At 38.6% G+C, this 15805-nt stretch overlaps 1 protein-coding gene across 1 annotated transcript; it reads right to left on the reverse strand.

Moving 5' to 3' along the window:
* Positions 1–3741: 3741 nt before the first annotated feature.
* RSPO2 (R-spondin 2) lies at positions 3742–15551 on the reverse strand. The gene is given in 5 exon segments (XM_017731358.1): positions 3742–4149; positions 4866–5009; positions 14038–14068; positions 14071–14168; positions 15506–15551. Coding segments are annotated over 5 exon segments (585 nt in total). The 3' UTR covers positions 3742–3883.
* Positions 15552–15805: the final 254 nt, after the last annotated feature.

The raw sequence follows: 15805 nt of genomic DNA on the forward strand, positions 1-15805 counted from the left end.
CGCACTGGCCATATAGGGCTGTTGAAAGGTGAATGGGCCTTGCTGACCACCCCTTGGCTCTCCAGTTTACGAATCATCTCATGGACGGGAACCACAGAGTCTCTGTCGGTGAGGTATTGCCGACGGTGCACTGTTGCTGTGGCAATTGGTACTTGTTCTTCTTCAACTCTCAGCAGTACCACAGCAGAGGGGTCATCTGAGAAGCCAGGTAAGGTACTCAGTTGTTTGATATCTTCTGTCTCTACAGCAGCTATCCCAAAAGCCCAACGATGTCCTTTTGGGTCTTTGAAATATCCATTTCTGAGATAGTCTATGCCGAGAATGCACAGGGCCTCTGGGCCAGTCACAAGGGGGTGCTTCTGCCACTCGTTCCCAGTTAAAGTCACCAGTACAGTCAGCTGCTGGGATCCTCCTGTCACCCCAGAAATAGAAATGGGTCCTGCTCCCACATACCTTGATGGCATCAGAGTACATTGAGCACCGGTGTCAACTAAAGCCGTGTATCTTTGTGGGTCAGATGTGCCAGGCCATCGGATCCACACAGTCCAAAAGACCTGACTGTCCCTTTCTTCTACCGGGCTAGAGGAAGGGCCCCTCTATTCCTGGTCATGGTACATGTTGCTTCCCTCCAGTGAATATGCTCCCGAGGTCCCTTCAAGAGGATCTGTCACATTGTCATTCCTATACCGTCTGGAGTTCTGCGTGCGAGAGACCGGAGCAGTGTTGACTCTAGATGAGCTTCTTGTGGTTGTTGTCCCTCTTTTTAGTTCACGTACCCAGGCTGCTAAGGAGAAGGTGGGTTTTCTATCCCACTTACTCATGTCTTCTCCATGTTCCTGAAGAAAAAAACAGAGATTACCTCGTGGAATGTATCCTCTCTCCCTGGTTGGGGGATGCCTGCTCCTAATGGCAGAGATTTTTGTTGATTCCAGCGAGATGTGATAAATTTCTTCCTTAAGTTCCTTTTTCAGTTTCTGATGGCCCTCTTCAATCAAGCTCCGGATTTGCTCAGCCAGCCTTGTTTCCATGGATGAGACATGGCTGCGAAATGGGGCTGTGACAGCATCCTTGTAAAACCTCAGTTTGTTGACCAAGACGCCCACCCTATCCTCGCCTTCCCTCCATTGCAGCGTTGCAAGGTAACGGAAGTATATCTCTGGTCCAACGTGTGCGAATCTCAACCACATCTGTGATGGGCACTGGACACCATCCGGGCTCTTAGGAAATCTCTCGTCTTCCAAGAAAATTATTTCCAGCACAGCCAATTCCCTCAGGCAGCAGATACCTTGTTCCATTGTGCTCCATTTTCCTTGGTGCACCTGGAGGTCTTCTTTACAAAGGTACCTGTCCCTTACACTTGTCAGCAGTCACCGCCAGAAGCTGAGAATTTCTTGGGTTCTCCCGATCCCCTGGTCAATGACAACATCCCGGGACAGAGATCCCAGCTGCTGGCCTCACTTCCATCCAGAATGGTGTCATTGGCTGCAGCGTCCCAGATGCGGAGCAGCCAGGTCAAGATGGACTCGTTCATCTGGCGGGTGAATTCCCTCTACAGGTCACGCAGCTCACCCAGGGATAGCGACCGCGTGATGATCTCTGGCTCTGCCTCTTCTGCTGGGTGCGAAGGTCCTGCTGCATCCTCGTCAGTCACTATGCGCACTGATTTGCTTTTTGATTTCGTCTTCTGGATGGGGGCAACTGCAATCGGTTTGGGCTGTTCTGGTTCAGTGATGGTTTGTGTGGGGACACTGACAATGCTTTTGGTTTCTTTCTCCTCTGTGTCAGTCTGTGTAGACATAGACACTGTTATTTTGCATTTGGTTTCTTTCTCCTCTGTGTCAGTCTGCGTAGACATGGATGCTGTTGCTTTGCATTTGGCTTCTTTCTCCTCTGTGACAGCCTGTGTAGACATGGATGCTGTTGCTTTGCATTTGGTTCCTTTCTTCTTTGTGATAGTCTGTATAGACATGGCGTTTGTTGCTCTGCTCTATTTTTCCCTCTCATCCTGAGAATGCTGTGCCATAGCTTAGATTCTAAGCATGGCATACACAGTGCAGGTCATAGAGAAAAAAGAAAAAAGAACTGACAAGAAGATTATGCCATCCTTAACATCCAGAGGGAACTCAATAGTTCAAAAACTTCTGTGTCAGGCCTGAAAGGCTGGAAAAAAAACATTCTCTAATCCTCCCCCCAGGGGCTGGGTGTGATTGTTGAGGCCCCAGATGTAGCAGTCTAGAGTAGGACAAGCAGACAAAGTTGAGTATATATTTTGAATTATGTTCATTGTCTCGGAGGTTATCATGCAGTAGGCATAATAGACTAATAAAGCAAATTTTATACCATACCTTGGTCTACACAGGAGCATTACAACTGGCAGGTAGTTCCCCATGTGTGGAAAAATATAGAGAGCTAGGTACAAGACCCATGTAATCATGTTGAGCATCATAGTGGCTTCTACAATACAAAATTGTAATTCCGACTTTTCTCAGCACCCCACTACATGTTGGGCGCCAAAATATGTACTAGTTTGAAAACAAACCAGTGGGAGGCACCAAGTCAGAATAACAATTTAATAGGGAAATCAAACAAATAAAGGCAGAAAACACCGGGTTAAATTGACAGAGTCAGGATACATCCTGACACCCTGTTAGTCAGGGTGGTGGTAGCAGTCCGATAAGATGGTGGCTGCAGTCCTCCTGAAGTGGTGGATGTGGTTCTGTTGAAGCAGTGATCCTGTAGAAAGAGCCTGCTGTTCCTCAGAAGCTCCAGTGGTGGCTGTGTAGCTCCTGTCCTCTGGGAATCCAGTGGAAAGGGTGTCTGTGGTGTTCGGAATCTCAGATTATATCCAAGTTGGAATGCTTGGTTCCTCCTTCTGGGTGGAGCATCGCACAATGGGATGATTAGTCATGAGGCCAGGCGTTGATGGGCTCATTAACAGAAGATGGTTTGGAGGGAGCTATCTCTGAGTCATGCGGCAAGGCATTGATGGGCCATTAACAGAAAGATGGTCCAGAGGGAGGAGGCAAGGAAACACTGCCCCACCTGGTTTCAACAGCTCATGAGGATGGTAACAGAATACACTGCAAGCCAGGACACCCAACTAGCAGTAGGAGGTTGGACTAGAGATCTCTTGAAGTTCATTCTTTATTTAACCCTGTGATTCCAAAAGGAATGGCATCTTTATTACCTACTGATCACCCACCTCTCCTACAAATTTTGAAACCTGTTTAAGTGGTCAGGATACACAACTGAGAGGTTAAACTTTTAAACTTAAAAGATAAAAGAACTCTCTACCAGTGATGTGTCTTCAGTTTGGAGTCTAAAATCCAGGCCCAAATTTGAAACTCAATTTCCTTTTTCACATCAGCATCACTACTATGTCTTGCAACACCATGGTAAAGAAATTTGAATATTTCTTTTATTTACTTAGGGCCGTTGCCATAGGCTGGTCTCATGCTGAAAATCTCGATATCTATTACTGTTCTGCTTGTATCACATCTACCATAGTTTGGCCTTGATTTACAATATTTAAAATAAATAATATGTTCCAGCTAATAGTTCCAGCCAACAATGCCATGTGCAACTAACTTCTTTTCCTTTAAATACTCATCACACCAACACTGTGTGTGCCACCTGCAGAGAGGTTTAGAATCATAATATTTCCTGCCATGTGCAGAACAAGTAGTTCTTCCACCATCAGCATCATTTCCATGCTGAAGCTCAAACTGCAACCTGTTATGGTTCTTCCATGAGGCTTTGAAAAACACTCAGTACCACACCAGGAGAAAGTTTCACAGTCTACTGAAGGACTGATTACTTCCATGCTGAGTATTTCTCTGGCGTCTCGCTATACAAACTAGGACTGATGTAGTATTGCTGCTTTTCAGTCTTGGCTGACAGGACAGAGACAGCATTTGGCCTTCAGCTCATAAAGATTTTTCTGGCATGGCCTACACTTACCTCCTGGACAATGCCTCATGGCCATTTTACACCGTCTGGATTCTGCAATGGTTGGACATGGTATTGTGTCCTTTGCTGGCTTCTTCACAATTTGTCTTGTTCTCGTTTCCAGGCCCCACTTAAATCCACATGTTTTGTTATTTCTGCTGCAAGTTCCCCACTCGCTCCATTGACCCACTTCACAGCCTTCTGATAAAGCAAAAGAAAACACAAGTGAGCAATTCTTCTGGTGTGTTTGTTTTTTTCTTTTTTCTTTTTATTATTAGAATACACTGTACTCTGCTAGAAAGCAACACTTGACATTTTGACTATTAGCAGGCAAAAGCTTGAAACAAAATTAAAATCTCCTACAGAACCTGAAAGAATCTTTTTAGCCAGCATCAACCAGACCAAGAAAAAATCAGAATATCAAATTGTATGTTTGATATGTTATGACAGTCTCAAATATTCAAAAACCCTCCTAAATTAATGAGATTGACTTTTTTTTTCTCTATCTAATATATAGATCCTATTTGGTTGTCACCTTGGTTTGAAAAGCTCAAAAGTTCACATTTCCAAGTCCTCTCCATCATGAAATGCAAGCAATACTCTTGAAAGAAAGAGTTTGTTCTGACACAATTCCTGAAATCTTACAAATTCTGAATTGTAAATCTTCATACACGGTGATTTTACAGTTAAGAGGACAGAACTTTCTGATGCACAACAGAGTTGCATTCCCAATGAAGAGGTATTTTAATGTTTGGAAAAATTTAGTAGTATTATCAGTAAAGAAATCAAGATATAATTAATTACTGAATATTTCCTGGTAAGAAATACTAAGCATCACCTTAAAGTAGTGCCATATTTGAATACGGCTACCCAGCAAAAGAGCCACTTCAGCAGCACTGCTGTGCTAGAAAACTCACCCACACATTCCATAAGCTCTTCCAAGGCTGCAAATCCAGCGGGACATCCTCGAAAGCAGCGGCCTCTGTGCGAGTAAAAGCCAGTTTTGCATTTGGTACAAAAGTCTCTGCTAAAGCAGGAGTCGCAGTTTTCTATTCTGCATCCTAAATCAAAAGGATCATAAGGAACAATGAGACAGCAAAGTTAGGGTAAGACTAAAAATGAAGGGACTTATAAAGCAATAAAATAGCAAAGCCATAAGTGCTATAATAGTGTCATCCTGAAATCCATCTGCTCAATAGAAGAATGAGAAGTAACTGTGTTTACCACATTTTCCCCTATGTCCTTTTAATCCTACTTTTTTAAATCAAACTGTAGATAAAACCCCTAGTTTAGTTATATTTCAGATAATGACATCTTCTTGGAGGAAAAATGTTCAGTGTAAACTATTTGCATGTGTAAGTAATTTCAATGAACCTGAGATGCAACAAATTATTTTGGAAAATATGCATGTGTTATATGTATTGTCTTCAGTTTATAATTTGTCTCTGAAATCAGGATACATTTTTTTTCTCGGAGTTGACCCTTGAACTGAGTGGATGCTTTCATGTAGTATATCTGATGACCGAGTCTATACATATGAATGTGCAAAAAGCCTAAATTTTTCTGAATTTAACGCCTCTCTATTATTAAGACACTTAATCCACAAAAAATAACTATTCTTAAATTACTAGGAGACATAAAGCTATAACCAATACCCAAGAAAAAAAAAAACCACAACCCCAACCAAACGAAACCAAACAACTATTGCCTTTATGAAATGCTGTATTTCTCTGAAAATTTAAGAGGAATATGACCTGCAAGAGATGACAGACACAGGTGTAGGCTGTTCAGAAATATCTTATTCCATATTAAAACATGTCAACTTGGAAATTAACTAGTTATCAATGATGATATGTATACCATACATACCTACAAAAAAAATGCCAGGGAAAAATAATACACCAAAGATTAAAAAGTATAAGCCATTATATTTGGAACAGTAATGATCAATTAATTTTACAGTTAATTGTAAAATTAATTTATTAATTTACTGTAATTTACAATTAATTTTAAAAACATCTAATCCTTCAGCTAACATAATTAAATAAACAACATTAACCGTATCCTCTCTTCAGCTATCTGAAGCCAAGCAAGAAGCATTTTTTATTCATGTCATGCAACAATATACTAATAATTTTGGTAATTTCTGCCACTCATTTATTCTTCATTCTTTTATAAAGAAAAAAAACACAAACTACAAGGGCACTCTTCTGAAATAGCAGTTAGTAAATATCCCCAATCAACATTTCAAATATAGCCAATCTTTATGAAACAGATATTAATATTTAAAACAGGGCATCCCACAATACTTAAACAGTGTGTGTGTGAGTGCATAAAATTATTCTTTGTTAGCCATTAGGGAAATATGAGGTTTTTTAGATTGGATTTCTTGTGACATTGGACAACAAATTAGGGAAATTGAATGAAAAGAAAAATGTATATTTCAAGTGGTGGTAACCTTTGCTTGGTTAAAAGGAATGTGAGCACCAGCTTGAAGCCTTCCCCTGACAAAGATAACCTCTGCTGGCTCTTTTTAGACACAAACACACATAACCTGAGTGCTACCAACTCCTGTGTCCAGCATCTTTCAAAGGGGCTTTTAAAACTTGAGTTCATATAAGTAGCACAAGTTGGGCTTCTTGTCCACACTTTAGTTTATAGGAAATTCCTAAGAATAATCATTTCTTTTTCACAAGGGTTGAACCAATCCCTAAAGAACAGGATCCTGGTTGATGTCTACACAGTCACCCTGAAAATCACTTCCCCAGATTATCGCATTGCAAGGCAAAATCAACTAGGTGAGCTGCTCTGGAGATGTACAATACTTAATTGCTAATCTGGTTTGTTACAATCCATGTGTACTGCAAGTATTTTGTTAAATGCAACGCTTGAGTCAAATATCCTGTGTGTTTAAATATTCAGAAAACACATTTGCCTCTTGCTCACCCACCTGAGACATCTGAAAAGACATCCAGGTTTTTATAAATTGCGTAGTGCCAGCAATAAGATGCAGAACAGAACAATAAAACAAAAAACAGCATCTTGTGACCCTCCCTCACATCCAAGTGATACAACATTTTTTAAACAACAGTTTTACCATTACTTTCAAAAAACATGCTGGGAGTAACATGCTAAAAGCTTTTTTTGTGTGTGGAAGAGGAACTAAAGGAAAAGCTTTCAATAGAAATTACTCTTTGATATGATACAGACATGCTTGGCAGGTGGAAGATGGCCTCACTTTACACTGGGGATTCCCTCTATAAAACTATCACTATTTAACGTAAGGACATATGTGAATACCCCATATTTAAACATTAAATGAATAAATCCTCCAGTTTTGGTCATACTTTCAAAATTCCCATCTTGTTTATATTTTCTTCTTTGCCTTCAATGCCAGTTTCCTTTTGTGTCACAGCCAAGTCCTTGTGATAACAATATTTTAGAAGCTTTAGTAGGAGAAGGTTGGGTGGAGTGAAGGTGGGATGAAGGTTGGAGATTTCCAGCAAGGCAGTTTATTTTCATTTTTTTCCTATGAAAATAAACTACTCCAAACATGAAAGGCCTATTATTTAATCTGTATCAGATGCAATTTAGGGGAAAATACTGAAAGAGTATTAGGAATACCGTAAGAATTCTGAAATTACAATATTAGTTCATCAGACTGATATTCAGCATAATGCTTAGGGTTACTGGGTGCTAATCATAATGATAATTTAACTGTAGCTGAAGGTAAACTAGGAGTGGCAACAACTCCTTTCTGACATCCTCCACACATTCAGTTCAAATCATGAAGTGCTGCTGTACCTCAGCCTTGTACGGACTTTTTATAAAATTTAAAGAACTTAAAAAGCTAAAGAAGAGCAATAATCCAGAAGTTTAAAAAGCTAACTACGTAGAAGTCTACTTGCAATCACAGATTGTCACAATAGTGGTTAAGAAATACAGAAAATTGTCTAGAGTATATTATTTTTGGTGCCTAGTTTCCTCTTATTCAAAACTTAAAACCTTTAGGTTTTTTAAAATAAAAGTGCCATTAAGTAAATTATTTTAACTGCAACTGAGGTTATTACACTAGAATGAAAGAATTATTTAGGTTTTTTTGCTTTTAAAGTTAAATATACCAACATGAAGAGATAAAGAAATCATGTACATTTTTAGTTGGATGCCTAAAAGAAGTCGATACTCCACTAAACATATTAAGATAGCTTTGTTTGAAAATAAATATAACCATTGAATTTCTTTTTTTTAATCAACACAATTACCTATGTAAACTTCATTAAATATAGAAATTAATGGAAGCATATTGCAGATTAATAAAATTCTTTGTATTCTATTATTAAAATAATAAATTGGATAATGAATAATCTACTATGAAATATACAGAACTGTTTGACATAATATGCAATAACTAAGAAAACCTGGGATTTGAAAATATTCTTACACTTTACAATAAATAACCTAATAAAACCCAAGGAAATACTGTTTGATGACCTGAACTGTTTTCCTCTGACTGCTACAGTTTTCAACGCTTTTAACTTTCTGATCTCAGCATCTTAGGACTACCTCTGGAGAAGGAAAGCAAAATCTTTCCTACTATTAAAAATCCCTATCTTAATCCTTTTAAATTCCCTTCAAATTAACTAGCTAGCTGAAATAATTATAGTAAACTGGAACAAGACAAAACTTATTTTTTCATCTGAACCAGACTCTTGTCAAAATCAATTTTTTTACTTCAATTTCTCACATGTCCAGTGGTTTCATTTTCTGTATAATATCAGTAGCTAGATGATGCAGTTTGCATATTCTTTTTATTCCACTTAAAAGATTGCCTAGAAATTCACAACACCAAAAAAAAAAAAATCCTAAAGGAAACAAGACCAAAAAATCAAGGTAAACATATCTAAGATTTTAGACCCAAGAAACTCTTCAGAGGAAAGAAATAGATAATGCGTGACTAACACTATGCTTCAGAAATGGTTTTTTTTTTCCCCCCTTTAAAAATAAACAGAAAATGGTGCCCACTAGAGGTTTCCAAATAGGCAAGAGCAACACCCTGGGAGATTTTAGAAGCAGGAAGGAGGAGAGGCCTGGAAGTGGAAGCTGGCGGGGAGAGAGAAAGACAGAATTGGTGTGGAGAAGGAGAAGAGGTGAAAAATTCAATCCTCCAGAAGAAACCCCCAGAGCAATCGCACGCCTTTGACAGGCCTACCACACCTGCAAGACAACGAAGGCAGGGCTGAAAACCGAATCACCAGAACCTGAGGGTGAAGTGAGGGGTGCTCCACTGCTGCTGTTCCCATCTAGCAGAGCAACAAAAGGTCTGTAGGTGAGGGGCAGACACTCGAGCCCTGCCTCTTCTTTCCCTTGTATTCAGTCTGCAGTGTCTCATCAAGGATTTGCTCCCTACCAGACCTCAAATCCCTTCTATTCCTGCTCTGCATCATGTCTCCTTATATCCCACTGGCTCTCCTACCCTCTACTCACAGCCAGGACCTCTCAGACATCCTAACACTCATACAGAAACTCATCAAATACAACCTCAAATTTTCTTTCCAGAGATTCCATCTTACTTCAAAGCAAGCATTAAAGAATTGAGAGACTTATATTTCAGAGGAGGAATCAAAAGCTTAAGAGTTCATAATACAAATTTAGATACAAAATTAAATTTAAACACGTGTATATCCCTTACTGCAACAACAACAAAGAGCATGTGGTCCTGTAAGCAGCTTCTTTTTGTACTGTCATTACAGACAGTGCAACATTATCAAAACAAATACTATCCTTCACCAGTTTATAAGGTGAGGCAAAATAAGCTGAATTTTAGGGAAATACAATGCCTTTGAAATTCAAAATAAAGAAAAAAAGCTTCATATTGAGATGCATGTACTTCGTATTTAACATACCTTAAGAATAATGTTCACTATTTTCTCATACTAAGTGCAGTATGATGAATTTTAAGGTCAAAAAGATATGTATCACAAAAAGAAAAAGTAGTTGCTTATTTGTAAAATATTTTTTTTGCTGATAATAATAATGAAATATCCATATTCTGTAGCATTTCTATTGTTACACTGTCCCTTTCTAAACATAATAAATGTGGTTTACTCTCAATCCATAACTCCCTTCATAACAAAGATATTTTGTAGTACACAAAGTGGAAAAGACAGCTGGTCAATTCCTAGTAATCTTAGTAACAGCAATGATTCACAAGTTCTGCTCCACGTGAAATGCAGACACCAGTGAAGACCAGTTACACATGGGAAAGTGAATTGAAAACATGTGGGGGGATCTGCATGAGTGGAAATCAGCAACCACATGCCCAAGAAAGAGAACTGTCCTGAACTACTGGTACTCAATGCCTGCACTGCTGAGAGCAAAATGATGATGTTTTGCAAAGAGAAGCTAGGAAAGGAAGCATGGCATTCCTAAATTGAAGGGTTTGGCAGTTTGGCACTGAAATTGGGTCCTTGCTTGAGGATCCTTGTATTTAAGAAGTCAGAGCAATAGATGATGATTCACTACAGCTAACATTTTCTTTTTGAAAGTCGAATTCATTCTTTCCATTGAGGCATCATTCCAGAGAAGTCTCTGGGCCCGTAACTTGTGAGGTTGGTTATCCTGGGGAGTGACAATTGTTGCTTGGTCCAAAGCCCTTAACCCTTTGGTTTTTCACACTGAGCTCTGGCTTACAGCACCCTGCTCTTCTTGCCTCAGATCTCTCTGACTCTTCGATAATTTCACCAATCCCCAGACTGTCCCCATGACCGTGACACTCACTCCTTCAAACTCCTGCTCCCATCCCTCTGCTGCTCACGAGAACAGCACTGGTGCTACAGATCTAACTTCACACTGCCATCCTGACATGTCCACTGGCACTCCTCACCAATCTGTCATTGACCAGCAACACCTTCTGTGCAAATTCTCTCCAGAATTTTTTGGTAATTGAACCCCCTGGCTGCTACGATTGCACTGGCTACAACAGTCTCAAAAGGTCATATGCTCTACTATACCGCGTAAGTATAGTTCAAGCAACAACATATTAATGAAGTCCTGCTATTTTAACAATGTTAAAAACATGAATTACCTTTCTTAATGCATTGAATTAACTACACATTTAATAAATGCTCCATTTGTTTAAAAGCTTTTCTTTATCTTGTTTTTACTGAAGGTGAATGGAAGGGGAAACTACAATGTTTGGCTCTCCCAGGAGAAAGAGGGTGAACCTAAACAAGTGAAGTAGCCAGCCAAAGTTGAAGTGAGCTGTAATTTCTAATCTCTGAGTGGTTTCTCCTCCTAAAATGATAAAGGTTACTACGGCCACAGACTAAGTTGGAAGGTTCAAGATAGGCTTGATCCATTAATCAGTCCAACCACCGAAGTGACAGGTTTCATCTTACTCTTTAAATACAGTTCTGGTTTTTGCTCATGAAAAATATCTCTTGTTGGAGCAGTTCAGTTCAAAGTCATTAATTATTAAAAAATTATTGGAAAACTAACAAAGCGTAGCTCATCTCTTGGGTGTTCTTCTACAGAAGAGATTCAACACTTTCCAATTTCATGTCCAAAAGGACTGCATTCTTATACTTCAGTGTTCAAGGTGGAAATCATATCCAGCAGGAAACTCTACATTGATTTCTAGAGACAAGCATTCTCAAATTTCATAATTCACTGTTATGAGAAAAACAGTCTAGAACCACTTAGCAAATTCTAGGCACACATACTGCTTAAAGATAGAAAAGAAAATTTGTCTTGAAATCCAAAATTTCCATCATTTTAGAGCCACTGCACTTGGCTGTGGTATTTATTGTGTTACATTTGGCACTAATAATGCTCGGCTTTTAAAATCAAGACAACATTTTCCATAAAAATGCCTTCTATAGCTTCTCTAACAAAAATGGGAAAGTGTTCCAGTAATAAAATGCTAAACAGGTTTTGTATCTATAAAGACAATAATAGGGAAGAAATTATTTCAGTTTATGTAATTCAAGCCCTTTAACTCCCATAAGGATTTTAACATAGCCAAAAATTGTATTATTTTTAGCTGAGATAATACTATCTGAGAAATGGAGTCTGTAAGCATACGTAAGAATATCTAAGATCAAGCAGGAAGAAACATATTCTATTTTTAAGGATGTTTATTTCAACTCAGCTTCGATCCACAAAATGTCTGTGTGCCCACAACGTGCAAATGAAGATCATCAAACCAAGAAAAAAAGAGAAGTGATTTATAAATACACCAGTTAGCAGTTACACTAACATAAAAACATACAATACAGAAATCATCAGAGGGTAACCAGGACCAGTCCATAAATGCAACTGCTTCATTATTCTCACAGGCGGAGACTGTCAAAGGCATGAGGGTGAGATAAATATCAAGTGCTCAACACATGCCAGTATAGGTTGCACACAACTTGCATTTACGCTTTTCAAAATCAATCCTGTAATTCAGGGGAAAAGGCCACTTTCCATAAGCGGTAAAACCAAAAAAATATTACATTGAATTCACCCTTCACCTTCTGCAATTAGCTGTTCTCCTTTTCTTTTTTCTTTTCTTTTCTTTTTTCTTTTCTTTTCTTTTTTTCTTTTCTTTTCTTTCCTTTTCTTTTCTTTTCTTTTTCTTTTCTTTTCTTTTCTTTTCTCTTTTCTTTTCTTTTTTCTTTTCTTTTCTTTTCTTGAAAGTAAAGAATACTGCCAATACAGACTACTTTGCCTGTCTCATAAGCGCAGTACAGGCTAATACAGATAAATTAATCTATTTCCTAAACCTACAAATATATTCATAAACATTTTTTCATGTGGAAGTATTTACAGTCGAGTTTTGAAAGGTTTCACGTAGAGAAGTTGTTGAATTCACAAATGTGTCATGAAAATTAAGGCCAAGATTCTAAATTACTTTATGGAATGGATACATAAACCATATACTGTCTCATTCAATTTATCAAAACTTAACCACCTGGTACAGATTAGGCAGCACTCTGCAATATTACACAGCACTTGAGAAGAATACTATATCCAGGGAGCCCACGCAGGGAATGGGAAGAAAGAGATGGGATAGTTTGGGACAGGTCCAAGCATGGCCATAAGTGCTCTTCATCCAGCCCAGACTGCCACTGCGTGACCTCATGTGAGTCTCAAGACTGTGTGATGTGGAAACCAGCACATGCTTTCTCACAGCTCGGTGTTGCCAATGACATGGCACAGCATTAGAGGAAAGGTGCCACACATTTAACAGACACTTGATTATTGCAGGAAACAAAGAAAAGCTATTTCTCACTTCAGGTTCTTATGTCAGGTGACCTGATTCTGGCTAGACTATGACAAAAACATTCCCTCTCTAAACAGGAATTAGAGGTAACAGCAATGATTAATAATCCATATGGGTAATACTCCACATATGAGCATATGGAAAAATCGATACGAGTCAGCACAACTGCCAGACAGAGGTGAAATAATGTGAGATACCAGAGCACTCGAGGATTTTAACAGTTGTGCTTCTAGGCACAAACATGCAAACAGGGAATCTTGCTGCACATTAGCAGGTTGTAAATTTCCAAATAAAATGCTTCACTAAAAGTGAAAGGTTGTTTGTTTGTTTTTAATAGTGCATCTGTTTTATTAAATTAGCAACACTTACATATTAAAGCATGTCTGGTGTGAGGTGTCTGGTCACCTGAAATTTGTGTGGGAACAAAAAGTATGACAAGAAGCCCACCCATACGTTAGTGTTTATACTGACTTCTACCTACATGTTAAATTCATTCTTAATCCTTTTTATTTTCATATAGTGGGAATTTGTTTCTTAAAACTAGGACTATCTGATTGAATCATATATTTTTTCCTAAATTAACCTTCTAATTAAACCAATAATAATAACAAAAATACAAAATAGGTCAATTCATCAACTATTTAATCTGCTGAATGTTATATATCTCAGAATGAGCTGGGACCTTCTTTAGGAAAGAGGTTTTATGATGATCTTGAGACATCTGTGAAAATAAAACTCTGTTCCACAACATATCGCCTTAAAAACTGAGCATGAATTATGGCCTTCCTACAAAAGTGAGTGTAAGGGTTCAAAAAATAACTCACTTGAACATCTGTTCATATCTGGCGTTCGAAGCTTCGCAGGAAGAAGAATAACTTGTGTTGGCATCTGATGCACCCGTTATCCTTTGAACAAGATAAGCAACCTTTGCAAATTGGATTTGGTCCATAGTTAGCTGCAAAATAAGAAGATAAATTACACTTCAAGATCATTTGAAAAGCATTTTGGCTGGAGGTCCTCTATCCTCTAAAGTGTTACTCATCTTTTGCATGACTACAAAAAGTTTCAAAAGGAGGGTTCTGAAAGTACACTCACTTTCAGACATCTATCTACACTGGCACTGAATAAAAAAAAATGCAATCTCTACATTTTAATTATATGTAGGGCAATTTAATGATTTTACACACATTTAAAACACAGGCACAGGGAAGCAGAGACCAAGCTTTATAAAGTTCACAGTATAAAGTTAAATAAAAATGCAATGCTGGATTCTAGTTTGAAACTGGGGACATAAGCACAAATCAGCAACAAACTATAAGAACTTCAGCACCCTGATGTACACACATGGAATGATATGCCCATGGAAATCAAGCAACACCACTGACACAATTTCTGATTTGTGAAGTGAGCAATATTCAGAGTACAGAAATCTCTGCAGAACACGTACAGCACTAGTAATGTGTGCTGTCCCCTAGCTCTCAGGGTCCTAGAACAGCTGTCTTCTTGCAGACTCTTCTTGATCTGAGTATCAAGACAAATTTTTCCAAGAAGAGTAGCAGTTCTAAGTTCTAAGAGCCTTTTTCTACAAAGTTTTACCCCAAATGGGCTGAAAACCATATGCACAGACATTACCAAAGGAGCATTTAGTGTAGATTACCATTTTGGGTCACCAAGTGCTGTGCATTCAAGTCTACGCTCTGATTTTGTTGGATTATTTTCTTTTTTTCTTTTAAATTACTTGGCTGATAACTGTAACACAAACTTCAGCCACATCACTCTTTGCTCTTATGAGCTTTTATTTTCCTGCCTTTCTGCAGAGCTGCAGAACACTCCTTTGTTCCCATGGGCTGTCTAGTTCTTCTTGCCGGGTCAGCACTGCAGGTTAGCAGAGGGAGGATGGCTCAAGATATTCCTGAAATCAGCATAATTTAACAGGTCTGTTTAAAATATTAAATTGGCTACAGGTCTTCACAGAAATTTGCCAGTTCAAACCTGATTTACTGTAAACGAAAAAAAAAATATTATGCAACAAAGGAAAGTGTCTTTGTGATCTCAAGAGGTTTTTAATAGAGGCCACCCAGAGAGCAGCTCACTAAAAGGGCCTATGTTTAATTGTTATATTTTTAAATATTTAAAAGTATTCACACCCTAATGTAGTGATCTGGTACTTTTACCCTGTATGGCTGGATAATTGAGGTTGTTCAACTGATGACTTCACCACCAGAGTCAGGAAAAAAACAAGGAAAAGCCCACCACCCTCTGGAACCAGTAGCTGATAAGCTTTACTCTCACCTTCACACATCTGCACACCACATTCCAATTCCTTCTCTGCTCCCATCCCCCATACAGGACTCACTAAGTTCAGCATGACAGCATTCAACTCCGATCTTGTACAAATAATCCTAGTGGGTGGCAGGCAGGACAAGAAGTGAAGCAATATGGTGTGAAACAGCTCAGTCAGTGGGACACTTTCTGAGTGTTGGAGTCCTCTGCTACCAGTCTCACTAGGTGAGATCCTTGTTGATGGGAAAAGCATCCTTACCCTTTGTGGTATATGTATGATTCTTCAGCACACTGTTAACCCTTTTGTAA

This window comes from Corvus brachyrhynchos, unplaced genomic scaffold, assembly GCF_000691975.1.
Source record: "Corvus brachyrhynchos isolate BGI_N302 unplaced genomic scaffold, ASM69197v1 scaffold710, whole genome shotgun sequence".
Classification (NCBI taxonomy): domain Eukaryota; kingdom Metazoa; phylum Chordata; class Aves; order Passeriformes; family Corvidae; genus Corvus; species Corvus brachyrhynchos.